Consider the following 23,378-nt stretch of genomic DNA (forward strand, 5'->3'; position numbering starts at 1 on the left):
TTCAATCCCCAGTACAAGTAAGTAAGTAAATAAATAAATTTTGTAATTTTTAATTTTATTTTGTGGTACTGGGATGGAACCCCAGAATCATTCTACCTTCTAAGTTACACCTCCCGCCCTATTTTTTAGTCTTTATTTAGAAACAGGGTCTCAATAAGTTCCAAAGGACCTCGCTAAGTAGTAGCTGAGCCTGTCCGTGAACCCGAATCCTCTTGTCTCAGCCTCCCAAATGCTGGGATTACAAGCATGTGGTGGTGCACGCTTGTAATCCCTGCGCTTGGGAGGCGGAGACAGGAGGATCGCACAGGTTCGAAGCCAGCTGTGCTGGCTTAAGAGACTCTGTTTCCAAATATAAAAAAGTATAAAATAGGTCTGGGAGTGTAGCCCGGAGGTAGAATGGCTTCCAGAAACCCCAGTACCACCCTCCCCAAAATACTATATATATTAATACTATATTTAGATGGAATAATTCAGACGTCCATTTCATATTTGTTTGCTTTTTTTCCCCCCTGGTACTGGACGTTGAACTCAGATGCATATGCTCCAACCCTTTTTATTTTACTTTGAAACAGGGTATTGCTAGGTTGGTGAGAGTCTTAATATTTGCTAAGGTAGTCCTTGAACCTGAGATCTTCCTGTCTCAGCCTCCTAAGTACTGGCATTACAGGCATGTACCAACATACCAGCCTTTTCACTTCATATTTGAAAGAGGGTTGACACAGTTTAGACTCAGTCACTGAGATTCTTGTATATTAGGAGTGTTTCTGTACCTTTAAAAGCTAAGCTAGTTACCTTGAACCATTCCAGGTTGGTCATTAAAGGGAAATGAGAGGGTAGAGCTAAATCTTATATTCTGCACATCCTTGTTTTTCTTGGGTTATTATTATTATTATTACTTTATGTTTTGCATTCCTGGGGATGGAACCCAGGGTCTCACAGATGCTGGACAAATGCTGTGCTACTAAGTGACACCCACAGCCCTACATCTTTGTGTTATTTACTTCCTTCTTGAAAGGAGATAGTGGGTAAGACTTACCTTGCTGCTTCAAGGAGGGTAGATAGTCTTAGTGTTGTTGCCTGACTGTGCATTGGAGTTCCTCATTCCTTCTTAATCTATTTGGTATGACTTTGTCACTTTGCTTACTATTTTAGAAATCCTGTTTATCTGTTGCTTAGCCTCTCTAACACTGGTTAAAATATTCTAAAAGATACTTTCAGAAGGAACTTTAATCAGGTACAAAAGTGTTTAACTTCTAGAATATAAATGTACTTACAGCAGAGCATCCTGAGTAGAAGACAGTGGTTGGTGTAACACAGTTCAAGAATTTTCCAGAATGTAGCATCACTTGCAGTTTCCTGAAAACACTGTGTTAGCTCTTCCCCTGCTGCTTCTTCCTTCTGCATTATTTGTTTCTTTCTCCTGTATGTGTATAACTGTGGATTGAATCCAAGAATAATATTTTTTTTTCTGTACTAAGGGTCAAACCCAGTGGCATTCTACCTCCAAGCTAAACCCCCAGCCCTATTTTTTATTCTTTATTTTGAAACAGGGTCTCACTAAGTTTGCAGAGGGCCTCAGTAAGTAGCTGAGGCTGGCCTTGAACCTGCAATAATCCTGTCTCAGTCTCCAGGAGTAGTCTTCCTTCAAGTCAAACCCCAAGCCCTTATTTGTTTGTTATTTAGTTAGTTTTGTGGAACTGAAGATTGAACCCAGGGGCATTCTACCTTGGAGCTACACCACCAGCCCTACTTTTTTTTTTTTTTTTTTTTTTTTTTTGGTGGTACTGGGAGTGGAACCCAGAGGCTTTCTACCTCCGGGCTATACTCCCAGACCTTTTTAATATTTTATTTGGAAACAGGGTCTCACTAAGTTGCTGAGACCCTCACTAAGTAGCTGAGGCTGGCTTCGAACCCATGCAATCCTCCTGTCTCAGCCTCCCAAACGCAGGGATTACAAGCGTGCGCCACCACGCCTGGCGCACCAACCCTATTTTTTAATTTTTTATTTGGAAACAGGGTTTCACTAAGTTGTGGAGAGCCTCACTAAGGGGCTGAGGCTAGTCGTGAACCAGCAATCCTCTTATCTTAGCCTCCCAAGTACTGGGATTACAGGCATGCATTTGGCTTAAATTTTTTGTTTTGAAATAGTCTCGATAGGTTGCTGAGGCTGGCCTCAAACCTGTGATCTTCCTGTCTCAGTCTTGCAAGTACTAGGATAACAAGTACTAGGATGATCGCCGCTGTGCCCAGCTGTCTTGTTTCTTATATTGCACTCATTTTTTAAAATTAATTTTGCAAAGTAATTGACATTTATTTTTGATAAACATTTGAAAGTAAGGCAAAAACTTGAATAGATTTTTAGCAGCATATGGACATGTACATAGTAGTTATCATGGGAATACCTTTTAAGGTTTTTAAAGGAGGTATTCTATTTGTGTGGAAAAGTATTTTTAAAATTTAAGATACTAAATAGGTAAAAATTATCCCTAATCTCATTACTAAACTCTTGTGTAATGTCAGATGTGACTGTTCCCTCTACTTTCCACTTTGTGTAGTCTTTCTGATTTGTTTATATGGACATATCTATATATATGTGCATATAATTTCCATTTTTTACTACTAATAAGAAACCATACACACTGGTGACGATTTGCTTTTTTTCACGTATTTCATGGACCATTTCCCAGGTCAGTGCATCTGGATCTCCCTCATTCTTTTTAATGGCTGCATATTCCACTATTATAGATGTATATAATTATTATTACAACCGATTCCTTATTGGTGCACATACGGTTGTGTCTAGTTTTTTGCTAGTATTATGATGGGTTAGAGCCTGCAATGAATGGTAAGGAAGTGAGTGAGTGATAGCACTGCTACTTTAACGAAAAAAGTAAAGAAGAAACTTCCTTTGCCACCATCCCTTACTAAATGAAATTGAATAAAACACTGTTGAAAGTTGGGAGGACCAAAATTGATACTTTTTCTCTGATCTTTCTGCCATGTGTATATCTGAATTCTTTGTTTTTAAAGAAGAAACAGCATTGAAGCATTATTTGGGGGGAAAAACACACACACAAAATCCAGCAACTCAGCATTCATGAGCAACTCTATACTATACCAGTATGTGCCTGTGCAGTGGAAGGAAAACAATTTTGGTAAGGAATTAAACTTTAGCTTTAAACTTCCAACAGGTTGATATTTATAATGAATGATGAATCAAAAAAATTTTTAATATTCATATGTTGACAGAATTTTTTTTAGTTTTTTTAAAGTCACCATACCATTGATATTTGTAATTTCAGTGTAAACTTCCCCCTTTTTCCTTAAAAATCTGAATTTGCAGCCAACAAAAATTAGATTTCCTAAGGTGTGTATTACTTCAGAATTAGTCTATTAGCATTTATTAGAGATATTTATGGATCAATTTTATCCTTTTCTTCAAGGGCCAAAGTTCACTAATTGCTGAGTTTTTATACATATTACAGCAACAATCCTTTTTCTTAGGTGTGTGTTACATCTATCTAAATGCTAAAGTGCTCATATATTTGTTTTTTAAAGTATACCTGGGGGATTATCATTGGTAGTTCTTTGTTAAACCTAAGCAGGATGTCCGTTATACCTACTCCATTAATGTAAACTTTTTTCTATCTTTTGCATTATATAGGAAATATATCCTGGACAGTTCCAACCATCTCTCTGTCACAAATTCATAGCCTTGTCAGATAAGGAAGGAAAACTACTGCGCAACTATACTCAGAATATAGATACCTTGGAACAGGTTGCAGGAATCCAAAGGATAATTCAGTGTCATGGTTAGTAAACTTCAAAATGGCTTTTTGTAATTTATTTTTTTTGGGGGGGGGGAGTAAGGATTAGAAAGCAGACTGTACTCTTATATAATGAGATATTAAGCATTATTATTTAATCATGTTATCTGATTACTTGTAGATATAAACTAAGAAAAGTAGAATGCAAGAGTGATAACCAGAAATATTAGCCTTGATGCCTAATTGTATAAAAATATCAAATAGTAATGTACTTCTGATTTCAAAAGATGTTATCAGTTATTTTAAATGTCTTTTGATTTGAAAAGTAATACTTGCTGTGTATGAAGAAATAGGACCTCTGTAAGCCAAAGCATAGTTATATAGCTTGGATGTATAGAATTCAGAAATTTTAGAAGATTGTCAGTTTAAAAGAATTATGAAGCTGGGCGTGGTGGCACATGCTTGTAATCCCAGCATTTGGGAGGCTGAGACCAGAGGATCAGCAGTTCGCGGACAGCCTCAGCTACTTAGTGAGGCCCTCTGCAACTCAGTGAGACCCTGTTTCAAAATAAAGAAAAAAAAAATAGGGCAGGGAGTGTAGTTCAGAGGTCAAATGCCTCTGGGTTTCACCCCCAGACCCACAAAAAAAAAAAGAAAGAAAAATATGAATCAGCCATTTTCTTATGTATTTATAAACTTTCTAAAACACAATCTTAGCTGAGCTAAGGTAATAAAATGAGCTGGACATGGTGGTGCATGCTTGTTATCTCAAGCTGAGGCAGCAGGAGGATTGCAGGCTCACAGCAAGCCTCAGCAACTTAGTGAGACCCTGTTTCCAAATAAATAAAATGGGGCTGGGTGTGTAGCGCAGAGGTAGAGAGGTGCCTGGGTTCAATCCCCAGTACCACACCGAAAAGAAAAGGAAACCTCCCAACTCTGGATTGTTAGCCCTAATGGAGTTAATTTTAATCCATATCTCACAGTAGAGGATTGGATTCTCTCCATATATATTTATTTTACTTTGTCCTTTTAAGTTTCCATACAGAATACTTTAGGATCTCTTATTTCTCTGGTGTCAAACTATAACCTTTGCAGTATGTCAGGAGCAGATATGTCTTCACTAAAATGTGTGTGTGTTGTTGTTTCTAGGTTCCTTTGCAACAGCATCTTGCCTGATTTGTAAATACAAGGTTGACTGTGAAGTTGTACGGGGAGATATTTTTAATCAGGTAATTTATTACCCATATTTAGTAATGTGCACATCTCTGATCTATTTTTTTGCCTCCAAATTATTCTTCCCCCCAGAAGTACTTTGTGATATTGACAGATCCAGGAAGTGTTTATCAGTAGGAAATATAGTGAAGTATGAGATTTTTTTTCTTTTAAAAAAAATTTTTTTTTTGCAGTACTAGGGATTGAACTCGGGTATTCTACCTCCGAGCCTATACCCCCAGCTCTCTTTTGTCCTTTATTTTGAAACAGGGTCTCATTAAGTTGCAGAGGGCCTAAGTAGCTGAGGCTGGTCTTGAACTGTGATCCTTCTGTCTCAGTCTCCCAAGTACAGGGATTACAAGTCTGTGCCACCATACCTGGCTCTATTTTTTCTTTTTGAACTGAGTTCCCAAGCACTTTTTATTTATTGCTTTGAAACAGGGTCTCAAGTTGCTGAGCCTGGTAATACTCCTATTTCAACTTCTCAAGTACTGGGATTGTAGGTGTGCACCACCATGCCTGGCTTTACAAACTTTTGTTTTTGCGGGTCTGGGGATGGAACCCAGGGGCATTCTACCTCTGAGCTACATCACCAGCCCTATTTTTTATTCTTTATGTTGAAAAAGGGTCTCACTTAGTTGGAAAGGGCCTCACTAATTACTTGAGGCTGTCCTCGAACCGCGATCCTCCTGTCTCAGCTCCCAACTGCTGGGATTACAAGCATGTTCCACCATACTTAGCTTTACAAACTTTTATGTTAAGTCTCATTTTGTGTTATATCCGCTTTTACCCTCCCCATTAATATACAGTAGACTCTTGTTTTTTATTTTAAGTCGTCTTTTTTGGTATTGGGATTGAACTCGGAAGCATTCTACATTTGAGCTACACCCGCAGCCCTTTTATTTTTTTATTTTGAAACAAGTTCTCACTAAGTTGCTGAGGCTGGCTTTGAACACTGCAACCATCCTGTCAGCCTCCCAAAGTATTGGGATTACACGCATGTGCCGCCATGCCCAGCTTATAGTAGACTCTTTAATGTCAAATAGTATCATTTTATGTTTCATCTTATATTAACAAACTACATTTTTCTGACAATTGACATTTATTTGTGTCCAGTTTTCCCTGCTGTTTATCCATAGTTTTTCTGTTTTTCTGTGATAATACTGAAATGTATTCTTAAGAAGTATAGAAATATTGACTGCGTCTAACTTGGATATTGAATTTGCTTTCTCATCTCAACCAAAATCTGGAACATGCAGGTAGTTCCTCGATGCCCTAGGTGTCCAGCTGATGAACCACTTGCTATCATGAAACCAGAGATTGTCTTTTTTGGTGAAAATTTACCAGAACAGTTTCATAGAGCCATGAAGTATGACAAGGATGAAGTGGATCTCCTTATTGTTATTGGGTCTTCCCTGAAAGTAAGACCAGTAGCACTAATTCCAAGTAAGTTAGTGATGGTTTGGGGGAACATTTCTGCATGTAATGTCGTGAGTTGTGAATTTGTATAGTGGACCCTAGTGATTTACTGTTTCTGTTTAAAAGAGTAATGAAGAAGGAAGTTTTATGTGGTATTCTTGTTTGTGAAGATCGGTGAGAATGACTTTGTGGGGGTGGTGGGGGATGTCAAGACGGAAATTATATTAAATTTTAATTCTAGTTGGTGAACCTAGAAATTCAGATGAAGGCAAAATAGAATGTGCTTTTAATGTGGCAGAGGTTATCGTCAATTAATTTAAACTTGTGAAATTTTTTATTCATGACTAAATGATTACAGTTGTTTATCTTTTAAATTTTTATTGATTTCAGGTTCAGTAAGTTCAGATGTATAGCTTATTAAGAGTGTAATGTAAGTCTGGCACAAGCTTGTATTCCCAGTACTTGGGAGGTTGAGACAGGATGATCATAGGTTTTTCAGCCAGCCTCAGCAACTTAGAGGCTGTGTTTCAAAATAATAAATAAATATAAGGGCTGGGAGTGTAGCTCAGAGGTAGAATGCCCTCAGGTTCAATCCCTTGTACCACAAAAAAATAAGTAAATAAATAAATATAAAAATTGTCATGTACTCTGGGGACTCAAAATGATTAGTTTCTTCTCTTAGGAAGAGCTCTCATGCATGCTGTGCCAAAGTGGTAGCATGTGTTTGTATGTCGAATAATGCTTCTGTGCAGGTCAAGTTCTTTTTTTTTTTTTTTTTTTTTTTAAACCTCCAGGTTACACTCCTAGCCCTATATTTTATTCTTTATTTTGAAACAGGGTCTCACTGAGTTGCAGAGGGCCTCACTAAGTAGCTGAGGCTGTCCATCAACAGTGATCCTCCTGTCTCAGCCTCTCAAATGCTGGGGTCACAAGCATGTGTCACCACGCCCGGCTAAGTCCTTTTTTTTTTTCCCATGGGAAATTTTTACATCACCTTTTCTCTCCTCTAATGAGAGAACAAGGGAGATTTTCAGTTGCATCAGATATGTCCTTTTGAAGGTGACAGAAGGATAAGCGCAGACAGCAGTCAAATAGGTAAACAGAAGAGCATGGAGCCAGGCCCCAGTTCTGTAGCCTTCATCTGGTGGGCTCAGCACTTAACTCAATCTTCCCGAAATAGTACTGGGGATGGAACCCAGGGGCATTCTACCTCTTAGCTACACCCCCAGTCCTATTCTTTTATTCTTTATTTTGAAATAGGGTCTCACTGAGTTGCAAAGGGCCTCTCTAAGTAGCTGAGGCTGTTCGCGATTCGTGATCCTCCTGTCTCAACCTCCCAAATGCTGGCATTACATTTGTGTGCCACCATGCCCACCTTTGTGAAATCCTTTTAAAGTAAACGCTGATTTGCGCCGGGTGTGGTGGCGCACACTTGTAATCCCTGTGCTTGGGAGGTGGAGACAGGAGGATCGCACAGGTTCGAAGCCAGCCATGCTGTGCTGGCTTAAGAGACTCTGTTTCCAAAAATAAAAAAGTATAAGATAGGTCTGGGAGTGTAGCCTGGAGATGGAAGGGCTTCTAAGAACTCCAGTACCACACACACACACACACACAAAAAGCTGATTTGTAATGGAACAAAAAAACCCCAAACAAACAAAATTTAATATATGTTTTTTTCTTTTCCTCCTTCCTTTCCCATTTTTTTTTTTCCTTGCATGGTGCTGGGGAGTCAAACCTAAGGCCTATGCTTGCTAAACAGGCACAATACACTGAGCTATATACCCCAGCCCAGTTTTTTTTCTTTGAAGGGTGGGATCGATCTTTCACTCAAGCTATCCTCAAACTCCTGGGCTCAAGAGATCCTCCTGCCTTACCCTCCCCAGTAGTTGGAAGTCACCCATCTTTTTTAAAAAGCTAATTTAAGGCTTTATCTCCCTTTAAAGCTTTTCTCTTAAAAGCTTTCTGTGGGTAATATAATAGTGTATTGGTGATAGGCAAAGATGATTTTTTTGTGTGTGTGTGGTACTGGGGTTCCTGGAAGCCCTTCTACCTCCAGGCTACACTCCAGACCTATTTTATACTTTTTATTTGGAAACAGGGTCTCTTAAGCGAGTGAGGCTGGCTCCGAACCAGCGCGATCCTCCTGTCTCCGCCTCCCAAGCACGTGGATTACAAGCGTGCGCCACCACGCCCGGCAAAGATGATCTTTTGAAAATACAAAAATAAGTTTATAATAGTGAAGGCTGAGAAAGGAGGATTGTAGGTTCAGAAAGTAGTGAGACTTTCATCAACCCAGCAAGACCTTGTTTCAGAATAAAAATAAAATAGGGCTGGGAGTGTAGCTCAGAGGTAAAATTCCCCTGAATTCAATCCCCAGAACCCCCCCCCCACACACACACACACAAAGACACACAAAATAAGTGTAGAATAGACTTAAGAATTTTCATCTATTTATCAGCAGCTACTTCAGTGGAATGGTAACCTAATACTTGTATACCAACTCTTTTATGCATTTAATATCTTTTTTTTTTTTTTTCGGTGGTACTGGGGATGGAACCCAGGGGGCTTCTACCTCCGGGTTACGCTCCCAGACCTATTTTTTTTAATATTTTATTTGGAAACAGGGTCTTTTAAGCCAGCTGAGGCTGGCTTCGAGCCTGCACCATCCTCCTGTCTCAGCCTCCCAAGTGCGGGGATTACAAGCGTGCACCACCTCGCCCAGCAATGCTTTTTTTTTTTTTCTTTTTTTTTTTTTTTGTGGTACTGGGGTTCCTGGAAGCCCTTCTACCTCCGGGCTACACTCCCAGACCTATTTTTACATTTTTATTTGGAAACAGGGTCTCCTAAGCCAGCGCATGCGGCTGGCTTCGAACCAGTGAGATCCTCCTGTCTCTGCCTCCCAAGCGCGGGGATTACAAGCGTGCGCCACCACGCCCGGCCCAACAATGCATTTAATATCTTAATATTTCTTGCCTCAACCTTGTGGGAAAATATCATCCTCATTCTCTACAGAGAAGGAAGCTCCCTGCCCTCTGCTTGCCAGATAGCGCTGATGAGATATAATGGCGTGGTGATGTGTTGGTGGAGGGTTTCCTTTTTGTATCTGGAGCTCAGGTCCTTGTTTCTTTGCATGGTGCATTTGTTGTAATTTTACTAGCTTGCTTCCCCTCCTTTTCTTTCTTTTCTTTCTTTTTTTTTAATGCAGTACTGAGGATTGAGCCCAGGGATGTTCTCCCTCCAAGCACACCCAGCCCTGTTTTTTTTATTCTTTACTTTGAAACAGACTCTCACTAAGTTGCAAAGGGCCTCACTTAAGTAGCTGAGGCTGGCTGAGAACCTGTGATCCTCCTGTGTCAACCTCCTGAATGGTGGGATTAACACACACACACACACACACACACACACACACACACACACAAGTTAAGTGCCACCACTTTACAAAAGTAAGTGCTCCCTCCTTTTTTCTAATTTTTTTTTCCACTCTGCTTTTAGGTTCCATACCCCATGAAGTGCCTCAGATATTAATCAACAGAGAACCTCTGCCTCATCTGCATTTTGATGTAGAGCTTCTTGGAGACTGTGATGTCATAATTAATGAGTTGTGTCATAGGCTAGGTGGTGAATATGCCAAACTTTGCTGTAACCCTGTAAAGCTTTCAGAAATTACTGAAAAACCTCCACGAATACAAAAAGAATTGGTTCACATATCAGAGTTGCCACCAACACCTCTTCATATTTCAGAAGACTCAAGTTCACCAGAAAGAACATCACCACCAGATTCTTTAGTGACTGTTACACTTTTTGATCAATCAGCTAAGAGTAATGAAGATTTAGATGCATTGGAATCAAAAGGATACATGGAAGAAAAATCACAGGAACTACAGACGTCTACAAATGTTGAGAGTATTAATGTGGAAAATCCAGGTCTGAAAGATACTGGTTCCAACACTGGGGAGAAAAATGAAAGAACTTCAGTTGCTGAAACAGTAAGGAAGTGCTGGCCCAACAGACTTGCAAAGGAGCAGATTAGCAAGAGGCTTGATGGTAAGAGTGCGGCAGAGCTGCAGGAAATGAGCAGCTCTGGAAAGTCAGTCGATTGAGGTAGCTTTATGTGGTTGAACTCAGTTGACTACTCGGAGAAACTGTGAAGTTCATGATTTTAAGTTAGAGAAAGGTAAAGTTGGTGGCATCTTACGTGATAGAAGAAAGCGTTTTAACAGTGCTTTTTATGTTGTTTCTCCAAGGGATTGGAAGAAACATTTGAGAATGTGTTTATATTGTGTGCTCTGCGGTGTGTGATGAGAGCTCTAGCCTAGTAGAAATGACTAAAGTTTGGGTCATTTGGCTTATCTTTGGGTCAGCTGCTTTACATATTCATCCGATTTTGAGACCATGAGGAACTAGATACTGCTGCTTTAGGAGGGAAAACTGAGGGACATAAAGGTTAAGCACCCTAAAAAGTTAGTAACTAGGGAGTGCAAAAGTCAGATTTAACTCCAGTTTTATCCTCACGGCCTTATTATGTTGTACAGTTTAGATTGAGACATCTCAGACTCTTCATTGAATATCAGGAATAGTATCTACCCTGTTTTTATACATGGATCTTTTGTGTATGTGTGTGTGCACATGTGTAACTGGGGATTGAACCCAGGAACATTCTACCTCCAGGCTACCTGCCAGCCTATTTTCCATTTTTATTTTGAAACAGGGTCTTGCTAGGTTGATGAAAGTCTATTTGCTGAGTGCTGAGGCTGTCCTCAAACCTGTGATCCTGTCTCAGCCTCCCAGGTACTGGGATCACAAGTAGGCACCACCATGTCAGCTATATATTTTTTTTCAAACAGGGTCTTAAGTTGTTGAAGCCTTTGCTAAAGTGTTGAGGATCCTGAGATCCTCCTGTCTCCACCTCTCAAGTACTGGGGTTAGGTGTGTGCTACCATGGCCCAGCTTTGATACATATGCAGTCTTGACATTAGCATTAATTGCATTAGTACTGGGTAAAATAACTTGCTTTTTGGAAAATGATAAGTCAATGTAGTTTATGTGGGGAAATTCCTAATTTAATCACTATAAAACCAAATATCGTTTTTAAGTTAGGTTTAACTGTTTCGTACAACTTGGAACACTTGTCTTATTTGAATGATATTTAACACACTTGGTAGAAAAAACGAAATTTAGAAAAATCTGTACTAAGAGTACCAATCATTTGGTGTAAAATTAATTTTAATTCAGCTGAGTTAGTCTTCAGGACTTTGTGTGCAAGGCATGCTGTACTACGGTTCAAGACCAGCCCCAACAACTTTGTGAGGTTCTCAGCAGCCTAATTGAGACCCTGCCCTGTTTCAGAACAAAATAAAAAAAGGCTGGGGATATAACTCAAGAGGTAGAATGCCACTGGGTTCCATCTTGATGCTACAAAAAAAAGGAAGTGGAAGCATAGTGAGACCTGAATCCAGAGGCATATTTACATCCAAGCTACACGGAAACAGGGTCAGTTGCTGAGCACCTTGTAAAGTTGCGGAAGCTGGATTTAAACCTGCGATCCTTCTGTCTCAGCCTCCCAAGTTCTGGGATTACAAGTGTGCACCACCATGTAAACTTTTAATGTCTTGTGATGGCTGCTAAGTAGAGGACAAAAACATTGAAAGGTATTGAGTATTTGGCTGAGAAGTTCATAATTCTTCAGTGAGGCCAGGGCAGAAACATTTTTTAGAAGCACAGATCAAAACTAGAAATGAAAGTACAATACAGCCATCTGCTGAGATCCCTTAAAAGGGTATGAATCAAAGGCTATGGTCCAATTAGAAGTACCAGCCAATGTGGCATTTTCTGTTAGCACTGGAGTACTTTATTCCTGGCTCCAACTATGCAAATTAAATGGTCCTAGAAAACGGACTTGTGAAAGAATGAGATAACTGGTTTTCACAGTCTGCTTTGAGTGGACTGTCATTTCAGTTTTGTGGATTCAGATGAGAGTTGTCAGACATGGCTCATGACACAGTGTAAAAAAGTTTTAGCCGGGCGTGGTGGCGCACGCTTGTAATCCCCGCGCTTGGGAGGCAGAGACAGGAGGATCGCGCAGGTTCGAAGCTAGCCCCGCGCGCTGGCTTAGGAGACCCTGTTTCCAAATAAAAATGCAAAAATAGGTCTGGGAGTGTAGCCCGGAGGTAGAAGGGCTTCCAGGAACCCCAGTACCACCAAAAAAAAAAAAAAAAAAAAAGTTTTAGAGTCAATTCAAAGAGAAATTTTAAGAGCTGAGAGTGGTGGCACCTATCTGTAATCCCAGTACTTGGGAGGCTGAGATGGAAGGATTTCAGGTTTGAGGTCAGGCTCAGCAACTCAGACCTGTTTTAAAAATAAAAAAGGAAGCAGGGCGTGGTGGCGCAGGCTTGTAATCCCATTCGGAGGCTGAGACAGGAGGATCGCGGTTCATGGACAGCCTCAGCTACTTAGCTGAACAAAAAAGAATGAAAAAGGGGAGGAGGGGTAGCTGGGAAGTAGAATGTTCCTGGGTCCGATCCCCAGTACCAAAAGAAAACAGAGAGAAGCTTGGTATGCTGAGTATCTAGTTACATGCCATTTGTGCCAACCCGGCTTTTGTGATGAGGATAGAATGCAATAAATACAGCATCAAGTGGACTTAAGTTAGTTGCTACCTTGTTCTTGTGATTTCAGGGGCAGAAATCTCATTTCTTTCTAGGGATATTCCATCCTTTATTTAGTTAAAAAAGAATTTGAGATGTGGCTGATTGTTCTGTAGTTCAAGAACTTTTATTAGCATCTAGGGATTCAAAGTGATTTAAGAAAAGGAGGGCATTTTGAAGGAGGGTATTTGCCTGGGTCCATGGCTTACGGGGAGGCAGCCAGGTGATTCTTGTAACACACTCACTCTTAGGCTGTCCTCAGAATTAATTTGTGAGGACATCAGGGAAGAAAGATTAAAGATCAAGCTGGTTGATCAGTGCTTGTCAGACTAGTTTTTATGGATGGAACTCTTGTAAAAACAGATTCTGGCCGGGTCTGGTGGTGCACACTTGTAATCCCAGCATTTGGGAGGCTGAGACAGGAGAATCCGGGTCAGCAGACACCTCAGCTACTTAGGCCCTTTGCAACTCAGTGAGACCCTACTTCAAAATAAAGAATACAAAATAGGGCTGGGGGTATAGCTCGGGGATAGAATGGTTCCATCCCCAGTATTGACCAAAAAAAAAAAAAAAAGAACATTATGGTTCTTAACCATATTAAGAACCTTTTCTTTTTTTTTTAAGGCACTGGGGATGGAAACCAGAGGCATTCTACCTTTGAACTACACTCCCAGCCCTAGTTATTATTATTTTTTGGTGGTACTGGGAGTAGAACCCAGGGGCTATACTCTCAGACCTATATTATACTTTATTTGGAAACAGGGTCTCACTAAGTTGCTGAGAGCCTCACTATAAGTAGCTGAGACTGGCTTTGAATCTGTGTCTGTCTCAGCCTCCCAAGTGTGGGAATTAGAAGCATATGCCACCGCACCTGGCTATTTTTTTATTCTTTATTTTGAAACTGGGTCTGAGTTGCAAAGGGCCTCACTAAGTAGCTGAGGCTGTCCCTGAATTGCGATCTACCAGTCTCAGCCTCCCAAATGCTGCGATTACAGGTGTGCACCACCACACCCAGCCCTAAATATGGTTCTTTACATTCTTTTATACTTTTATTTTCCAGATGACAAATTGAGACAAGAGATAGATACCTGTACAAGCTGACAAAGCTATTAAGAGGCAGAAATAAGATTTGAACCCACAAGTAATAACAGCTTGTTAAACTAGTAAGAGAGTGGGGTGTGGTGGCACACACTTTTTTGTAAGCCCAGCATTTGGGAGGCCGAGACAAGAGGATTGTGGTTCACAGCCAGCCTCAGCTACTTAGTGAGGCACTTTGCAACTCAGTGAGACCCTGTTTCAAAATAATTAAAAAAAAAAAAATAGGGCTGGAAGTGTAGTTGGGAGGTAGAATGTTCCTGGGATCCAGCCCCAGTACTGGAAAAAAAAAAAAAAAAAAAAAAAAAAAAAAAAAAAAAAAAAACCAAAAAACCCACCCCACAAAACTAATACTAATATCCCCAGTAATAATAAAAGACAAAGATAGACAACACTTAACTGCCATTGAGCCTTACAAAACTGAAAATAATATTTCTACATTTCAGGTAATCAGTATCTGTTCTTACCACCAAACCGTTATATTTTCCACGGCGCTGAGGTATATTCAGACTCTGAAGATGACGTCTTATCCTCTAGCTCTTGTGGCAGTAACAGTGATAGTGGTACATGTCAGAGCCCAAGTTTAGAAGAACCCTTGGAGGATGAAAGTGAAATTGAAGAATTCTACAACGGCCTGGAAGATGATGCTGATGTTCCAGAGAGAGCTGGAGGAGCTGGACTTGGGGCTGATGGAGGCGGTCAAGAAGCAACTAATGAAGCTCTGTCCATCAGACAGGATGTAACAGACATGAACTGTCCATCAAACAAATCATAATGTAACGATTATCCAGGTACAGGAATTGTTCCACCAGCATTAGGAACGTTAGCATGTCAAAGTGAATGTTTACTTGTGAACTCAATAGAGCAAGGAAAACAGAAAGGTGTAATATTTATAGACTGGTAAAATGATTGTTTTTTCATGGCTAATTTTTAAACTTCCATTCTTTCTGTACTTGTACACTCAACACTAACTTTTTTTTCTAAAGAAAGGTACTAAGTATCTTTAATTAGCTCTTGGTCAAGACTTTCCTTTAAAGGTTCATTTGTATGATACACCTGTATGTATATATAATTTTTGTTTTTGCATAGTGAGTTTCAACATTTTAAAGTTTTCAAAAAGCCATTGGAATGTTAAATTAATGTAAAGGGAACAGCTTATCTAGACCAAAGAATGGTATTTTCCCTTTTCTTTGTTAATATTGAATGGTTTGAAGTCCTCAAAAATCTCTGTTCTGCTGAACTTTTGATTCATTAGCACTATTACCTATTTTTAAACACTGGTGTTTTCCAAAACTTGTGGCAGCTAACTTTTTAAAAAACATAAGTGACACGCAAGTAGAAGGAAGCCAACAAGATGTGGAAGAGCACTCAGTTGTCTCTGCTTCTTTGAGTGAGACTTGGTGCTAAGCGTTTCAGGAGTATTGCATTCTTGTTGAAGATGGCTTTTGTACTTCCTGCGACATGTAGTAATGTCTATATTGGCTCATAAAACTAACCCGAAAAAACATGCTTTGGAAATGTTTCAGTTGCTTTTGAAACAATAGTGCCTGCCTGGATCCCCTTAGTTTTGAAATATTTGCCATTATTTAAGTACCTGTCACTGTGGTAGAGCTTGCATCGACCCTTTTCCACAAGTATTAAACTGCCAAGATGTGAATATGCAAAGCCTTTCAGAATCTGTAATAATGGTACTGGGGAGAGTGTAATATTTTGGGCTGCTGTTTTTCCATTAATGAGAACAACAGGCCCCTGATTACAGTTCCAAAGTAATAAGATGTTAATTGTAACTCAGCCAGAAAGTACATGTCTCCAGTTGGGAGGATTTGGTGTAATAAATACCAAACGGCTAGTCTAGTATTATGGAGATGAACATGATGTAATGTGTAATAGCAGAATAGTTAAATTATCTTTCTTTAAAAGCTTAGCCTGCCTTAAAACTAGAGATGAACTTTCTTAACTGCAGAAGCTTCTAGCCTTTCAAAAATCTCATATTTTATAGTCACACAGTAAGCATTAATTTTACAGACTTATATTTTCAACATTATTCCCAAATTATAAAGTATTCTTATGTTGATTTAGTATCCATACAATAAAAAAGGTTTGAAATATAGCTGTTCTTAATGCATAAAATACCCAGCTTAGGACCATTTCTGCCAGAGAAGAAAATGTATTAAATGGCCATTTCCCTACCTAAAAGATGTCTCAATCTGAATTCGACTACACTAAAGAATGCAGTATGTTTAGTTTTCCATTTTGCATGATGTGTTTGTGCTATAGATGATATTTTAAATTGAAAGACTTGTTTTAAATTATTTTTACAGTGAAGACTGTTTTCAGCTCTTTTTATATTGTACATAGTCTTTTATGTAATCTACTGGCATATGTTTTGTAGACTGTTTAATGACTGGATACCTTCCTCCAACTTTTGAAATACAAAACCAGTGTTTTATACTTGTATACACTGTTTTAAAGTCTATTAAAATTGTCATTTGACTTCTTTTTACTTTGTTTTTAAATCTCGTAGGATTTATACAATGCCTTAGGCTCAGTGCCTTCTCATACTTACTTCTTCACTTAATTTATAATATTCCCTTTAACCAGGCCAGTACTTGAAACACTGATAGTGCTGGTTATAGCACATGGCCTATCACCAGATCCCTCTAAATTACTATTTTGCAGCTGGGCGTGGTGGCACACGCTTGAAATCCCCACACTTGGGAGGCTAAGACCAGGAGGATGGCACAGGTTCAAAGCCAGACTCAGCTACTTGGCGAGACTCTCAGCAACTCAGTGAGACCCTGTTTCCAAATAAAGTATAAAGTAGGTCTGGGAGTGTAGCCTGGAGGTAGAAAGGCCCCTGGGTTCCACCCCCAGTACCACCAAAAAATTTAAAAAATTACTATTTTTCCTTCCCCTGTTTTTGGGTGGTACTGGGGATTAAAACAGGGACTTTGTATTTCTGAACTACACTCTCCAGGCCTATTTTTTTGTTTTGAAGCTGCTGAGGCTGGCACCAAACTTGTAATCCTGTTTCAGCCTCCCAAGTACTGGGATTATGGGCATGGGCCATCAACACCTGGCTGGCATCAACCTTTTTGTGGGCTCTTGACATACTCCTGGGCTGGCCTCAAACTCATGGGCTCAAGCTATCTTGTCTGAGCCTCCTGGGCTGCAAGCACAGGTGTGAGGTGTGTGACGTGGCACACAAGCTCAGTAGCTGAGGCTGACCTGAGAAACTCTTTTCTCCATTTCAGTTTTTGGTGGTGGTGCTGAGGATAGAACCTATGGGGCACACCTTCAGACTTTTTTGCTTGGAAATGGTCTTGCTAAGTTTCTGTGAGCCTCACTAAGTTGCTGAGGATGGCTTCAAACCAGTGATCCTTCTGTCTCAGCCTCCCAAGTACTGGGATTACAAGCCTACACCATCAGCCCTGGTTTCATTAAAATGGTTTTGCAATACAGTACTATTCAAGAGGCCAAGATGGGCCCCTTATAATGCATAGGTAGCAAAGCCTTAACTGGCAGTTTTCTTGTCATCTCTTCCCCAGTCAACTTTCTATTTAACACTGTCCTGGTTGTTAGAGAAAATGCCTGTGAAATCAATCCTATACTTAGATTCCATATACAAATTGGAAAAATGAAGTACATAGTCCACTTAAGTATCACATAATGTACTTGATAAAGTTGTGTACTCTATTGTTCTCCAACCACTTTAGTGATGTGTACTGCCATTCACTTAGGGTAACTGCCTATTTTAATGATGCGCGCGCGTGTGTATGTGTGACTGGCAATCGGACCTAGAGGCATTCTATCTCTGAGCTAAATCCCCAGCCCAATTTTGCTTTTGTTTTTTGAAAACAGGTGGTCTCACTAAATAGCAGAAGGCCTTGCTAAGTTTCTGAGGCTGGCTTTGAACCTGCGATCCTCCTGCCTCAGCCTCTCAAGTACTGGGAATTAGAATTGTGCACCACCACACCTGGCTGGCACATGATGGTTCAATTAGGATTTTCTCTTTAAAGTAATGATGTATCTTAAGTATATGGTGTTGTACTGCCACTTAAGGTTTTTTTCCTTTTTTTTTTTTTGCGCCACCACGCGGTACTGGGAATTGAGCCCATTTTTAAAATGGTTTAATTTGTGGAGGGCCTAAGCTGAGGCTGGCCATGAACCTGTGATTCTCCTGTCTTGGTGTCCCAAGTACTGGAATTAGAAGTGTGTGCCACACCTACCCCAGCTATCTACTAAGCTTTTTTATTTGAAACAAGTTGTCTCTTAAGGAAACCTATTTTGTGAAATCTCATCATAATTTGGGTTTATAAGCAAACACTGGTGGTATTAGGGAGGTAAAGAAATACGGTGAATTCTTTAGCAGAGAGTAAAAACTGAGTTTTGGATGGCAACGTGCCAAAGAGCTGGAGCATGGGCGGATAACAGTAAATCCCTGCCTCCCTCCCTTCAGAGAATTACACATGCTCTTCAGGGAAAGGCTGCCTTATACATACTGCATTTCAATTTGGGACCTTTTGCTAAACTAAAATGCCATGATAAAATCTGCAAGGAGGGCCAAAAATCTGTTAGTAAAAACTGACCCTAATAGTTGTCCTTATGAATCCAATTCACTGCAACGTTACGCTTTCTTCGGCCCTTTTTATTTTGAAACAGGGTTTCTAGGTTGTTGAGGTTGAACTAGAACCAGCGATCCTCAGTCCCACAAGTACTGGGATTGCAGGCTTGTGTTACCATGTCCAGCTTTTGCCATAAAATATGAAATATTTTTCTTTTTCTTCTGGAATTATAGGTAAAAGACTAGACCTCTGAATTTATGTGGGAATGGGAACGTGCAATTTAGGAAACTCCCTGAGACAGCCCCTTTTTTGAAGAATTCTGAATCTTATGAGAGCCACTGAAAGTTTAAGTATTAAACCAATAAATCTTTATTATTTAAACAGTTCACGGCATATTTTTATAAATTTAAAAAATAAATATTTGCATTATAGCAGAAAGTCACATGTATAGCTTCAACTCACTTTAACAATGACATCAGATAACTAAGCATCAGCACCATAAAACTGGTAAGATTTGTTTCTGAAAATTCAAGGAATAGTTCTAAAGCACTAAAAATTCTGACTACCAATCTGCAGCATCGATACTTTTGGAAGCTATAATTTGGTATGATTTTCAGAATAACCAGTATTTCTATTTCTGGCAACTGTAGAGACAAAGTTCTTCCATTAATAGCAATAAGCCTTCTGATAACCTCCCCATCTATCAACATCTTAGAATGCATAGGGGAAAGAACTAAGTTATTTAGTATAATTTCTCTCTGTAATTTGGATTTGAACATTTTTTTCGAGAAAAAATTCAAAGACTAACTATCATGCCTTTTTTAAAATCTGCGGTACTGGGAATTGAATTCAGGGCCTCACATGCTAGGCAGGTACTTTACCACTGAGCTACCTCACCAGCTCAGAGTAAGATTAAGTCATAATTTTAATCCTTAAAAGCTCGGTTCAATTATAACCATTGAAACTGTACTGGTATCAGAACATAACTATTTTATTACAAAACTTAACATTATTTACAAAATGGAAAAATAATCAAACGACTATTGCAGGCCAAAGTTATAGGTTTTTCACCCAGTGATTGAAGAAAAATTAAGCAATTCCCATGCACTCACACACCAGATCATTTCTGAAATAGGCAAACTTTTAAAATCCATGTTAGTAAAATTTTAATGTATTCACAATACTTGTATGTTTATGAGGAAGATGGGAAAAACAAATTCATGGTTCTGTACAGTAAGTTCATATTAACAGTTCATTTTCCCTTAATATATTTTGGCTTTCATGAATATTCATAGCATTAAACACTTTGCAAGTAAGAATTATGATAGTTCCTCTTACACTGCTGAATTCATCACCACAAAAACACAAATTGTTTAATGCTTTTGCAATAAACGGAGCAATTTTAAGTTATATTAAACTGAAGCCTTCATTGTGATCAATAGCTTGGATCAGTTTAGAGCGTAGAGTTTCTTTTTCTGTATATTTTGGGAGATCTAGAAGGTTGAAACAGGTATGGGAAACTGGCAGGTATTCCTCACCACCTCCTGTTGACTGGATGACTAGTTTTAGACTCTTCATACCAAGAATAGGAATGCGATCACTACCTGTCAAAAATACTGCCAAAAAAAAAAAAAAAAATCATTTACACACACAGTAGCTGGTAATACTTAGCAGTTACCATAGCAGTTTTATTTGAACATCTGCTCTAAAGCTGAAGCTTAATTCCAGAACTTGTGGAAGACAAGATTTTTAAGACACCAATTATCCATCCACATATTTTATTTTCATTAAAAGCATAATCTTAATATTGGCACACAAGAGTTCAATAAATGTTTGATAAATTAATAGCTTGCTACTGTCAAAATACTTTGGTGGGAAGAAATTTAGAATTAGATAAACAAGTACAAAGTGTCAGTTTACTGATTTTCTACTTCTGTTATTTTTAATAAAAAGCTGTAATGAGAAGACAAAACCCAAATCACTTTAAAAAAATAGTTTGTTATCCTTATGACACAAATAATTTAACCAGAATTCTCAAAGTGTCAACAATATTGGCAATATGCAAGGGTATCACATGTAATGTCTCTGATTTAGAATATAAAATCTGTCAGTGTGGTGGTGCACACTTGTAATCCCAGTACTTGGAAAGCTGAGACAGGATTGCAGGTTTGTGGCCAGCCTCAGCTACTTAGTAAGGCCCTCCGCAACTTAGTGAAACCGTTTCAAAATAAATAAGAGGGCTAGGTGTAGCTCGGAGGCAGGCTGCCCCTGTATTCCATCTCCAGTACAAAAAAAGAACAAAAACTCCAGCCGAGCATTGTGGTACTTGTCTGTAATTCCAGTACTTGGGAGGCTGAGATGGAAGAATCAGAGGTTCACAGCCAATTTCAGCAACTTAGTGAGACCCTGTTTCAAAATGAAAAATAAAAGAATGTGGGAGTATATCTCAGAGGTAAAATGCTCCTGGGTACCACCAAGGGGAGGAGGATCTAAAAGGGATTCTACAATGCTGGTCTATTGTAACCACATTGATTCTTGTGAGCCAATCAATATTCTATGAGTTTAATAATTAGATTTTGTATTTCATAAATATGGTAACGTAAATACTTACAGAGAAATTGTTTTTTCTTTTCCAATGGCAATTCATGAAACACTTCCCAAAAAATTTTTATCGTAGGATGTTCTGCCCAATACTCCCCTTTGTATTCTGTATTCTAAAGACAATATAACCTCTTATTAGTATTAATGGATATTAGTTTTGTCTTACTCTAGCAAACTGACTTTCTTAGCCGATAATACTACCATGGTCCAGGAATTCAAAATGCAGATGATTATCCACTATTTTCTGGGTATTTTGCAGTTTTAAGGTAGTAATTTCCAGGAGTAGAGGAAGAACATGAATCCCCAGAAATGTCTCCTCATCATTTCAAAGAATCTGACAGGACATTACCATCATCTTCATAAAGAAATATATCAATAAGAATAAGGTTGAATTACTAAAATAAAATCAAAGAATTATGGAAAGTCCAGCACAGGAGTATCATTATAAAATTTGCCTATAATCATGGAAGTCAAATCATTTTTACATTGTATCTCTCCTATAAAAAAAAAAAAAAAAAGAACAGCCAGGCCTGGTGGTGCACACTTGTAATCCGCAGGCTTGGGAGGCTGAGACAGGAAGATTGCGCAGGTTCAAAGCCAGCAACTTAGTGAGACCCTGTTTCAAAATAAAGTATAAAATAGGGGTGGGGGTGTAGTCTGGAGGTAGAAAGCCCCTGCGTTCCACCCCCAGTACCAATAAACAAATAAATAATAAGAGCACCATGAGTTTTCTGTGGTGGTCTCCAAGGTGACCCCCAGTGAGCCTCCTGGTTCACTGCTCGTGTGTGATTTGCTCACACTGAATGGGCCTGGGGTGTATAATTACTGAAAAAAAGCACATGAGGAATGTACAAATTCTGAGGCTAGGCCATACACAACAACATAGAAAAACCCTCTGTGGCTTCAGCCCCTTTTAGATCACACACTTAGGGAGTCGGATGATATTTCACGAGGACACTGAGCCCTGTGGAGAAAGGTCTTTATGGTGCTATACTGAAGCCTCTTGCTAACAGCCACATGAGTGAACCATCTTGGAAGTGACTATTCTTAAGCCTGAAGATGACCATAGCACCAGGGCCATATTATCTTGAATATAATATCAGAGACCCATGGGCCAAAATCCCTAGTTAAACCATTCCTGATCATCCATACACACTGTGTAAAACAAATGTTGAATGTTATTTTTTGTTTTTGCAGGTCTGGGGATGGAACCCAGGGGCATTCGACCTCCAAGTTACACCCCCTGCCTTATTTTTTATTTTTAAACAGGATCGCAAATACTGGTGTTAAAAGTATGCACTACCACATCTGCCTAGTCTTATTTTTCTTTTCTTTTTTTTTTTTGTGTGTGTACTAGGTATTGAACCCAGGGGCATTCTACCTTGGAGCTACACCCCAGCCCCATTTTTTTTTTTGGGCGGGGGTGGTCCTGGGGATGGAACCCAGGGGCCTTCTACCTCCAGGTTACACTCCCAGACCTATTTTATATTTTTTATTTGGAAACAGGGTCTCTTAAGCCAGCTGAGGCTGGCTTTGAACCTGTGTGATCCTCCTGTCTCTGCCTCCCAAGCGCGGGGATTACAAGCATGTGCCACCACGCCCAGCCCACCCCAGCCCTATTTTTTATTCTTTATTTTGAAACAGGGTTTCACCAAGTTGTGGAGCACTTCACTAAGTAGCCAAGGCAGCCCACAAACCTCTGATCCTCCTGTCTCAGCCTCCCAAGCGCTGGGATTACAAGAGTGTGCCACCACACCCAGCTTCCCACTAACAGCTTTTAAATTCAACTAAGTTAACAGACTGACAATGCTGGAAGTCAAGCCATTTTCTTCACATTTGTTTGCAAGTACAGGAGGCCTTCTGCAGATTTGAATGATCAAGGTCAGTGGTTGAGAGAGTCATCATTACAAATTAGGAGAACCAAAACTCAACAGTAGCCCATGAACAAATATTTACTGAGCCTCTACAGAGTACCTAACACCATGTAAGAGATGAGTAGCGTTAGGAGACAGCAGTGATAGACTGAGGCTGGGTCCCTGCTTTCTAATTGGGCGCTAGACATTACTTGAATCCCC

At 39.5% G+C, this 23,378-nt stretch overlaps 2 protein-coding genes across 8 annotated transcripts in view; one reads left to right on the top strand and one right to left on the bottom strand.

Annotated features, from left to right (window-relative positions):
• Positions 1-14,912, top strand: part of SIRT1 (sirtuin 1) — a gene marked incomplete at both ends in the record, with an annotated part of 36,177 nt that extends 21,265 nt beyond the window's left edge. For 3 of the 4 annotated variants that reach the window (XM_080694235.1, XM_080694236.1, XM_080694237.1), the window contains 5 exons: positions 3,665-3,812; positions 4,917-4,996; positions 6,239-6,425; positions 9,891-10,442; positions 14,584-14,912. In XM_080694235.1, the coding sequence (XP_080550361.1) occupies positions 3,665-3,812; positions 4,917-4,996; positions 6,239-6,425; positions 9,891-10,442; positions 14,584-14,912 (1,296 nt within the window). Of the gene's footprint in view, positions 1-3,122; positions 3,156-3,664; positions 3,813-4,916; positions 4,997-6,238; positions 6,426-9,890; positions 10,443-14,583 lie in introns of those variants that run through there. The other variant, XM_080694238.1, reaches the window with a different exon arrangement.
• Positions 14,913-20,068: 5,156 nt separating this feature from the next.
• Positions 20,069-23,378, bottom strand: part of HERC4 (HECT and RLD domain containing E3 ubiquitin protein ligase 4) — a gene marked incomplete at its 5' end in the record, with an annotated part of 110,088 nt that continues 106,778 nt past the window's right edge. For all 4 annotated transcript variants that reach the window (XM_080694272.1, XM_080694270.1, XM_080694271.1 and 1 more), the window contains 2 exons: positions 20,069-20,318; positions 21,314-21,416. In XM_080694272.1, the coding sequence (XP_080550398.1) occupies positions 20,110-20,318; positions 21,314-21,416 (312 nt within the window). In that variant the 3' untranslated portion in view covers positions 20,069-20,109. The remainder of the gene's footprint in view (positions 20,319-21,313; positions 21,417-23,378) is intronic.

The sequence above is a fragment of the Muscardinus avellanarius genome, assembly GCF_963383645.1.
Source record: "Muscardinus avellanarius genome assembly, chromosome: 4".
NCBI lineage: Eukaryota > Metazoa > Chordata > Mammalia > Rodentia > Gliridae > Muscardinus > Muscardinus avellanarius.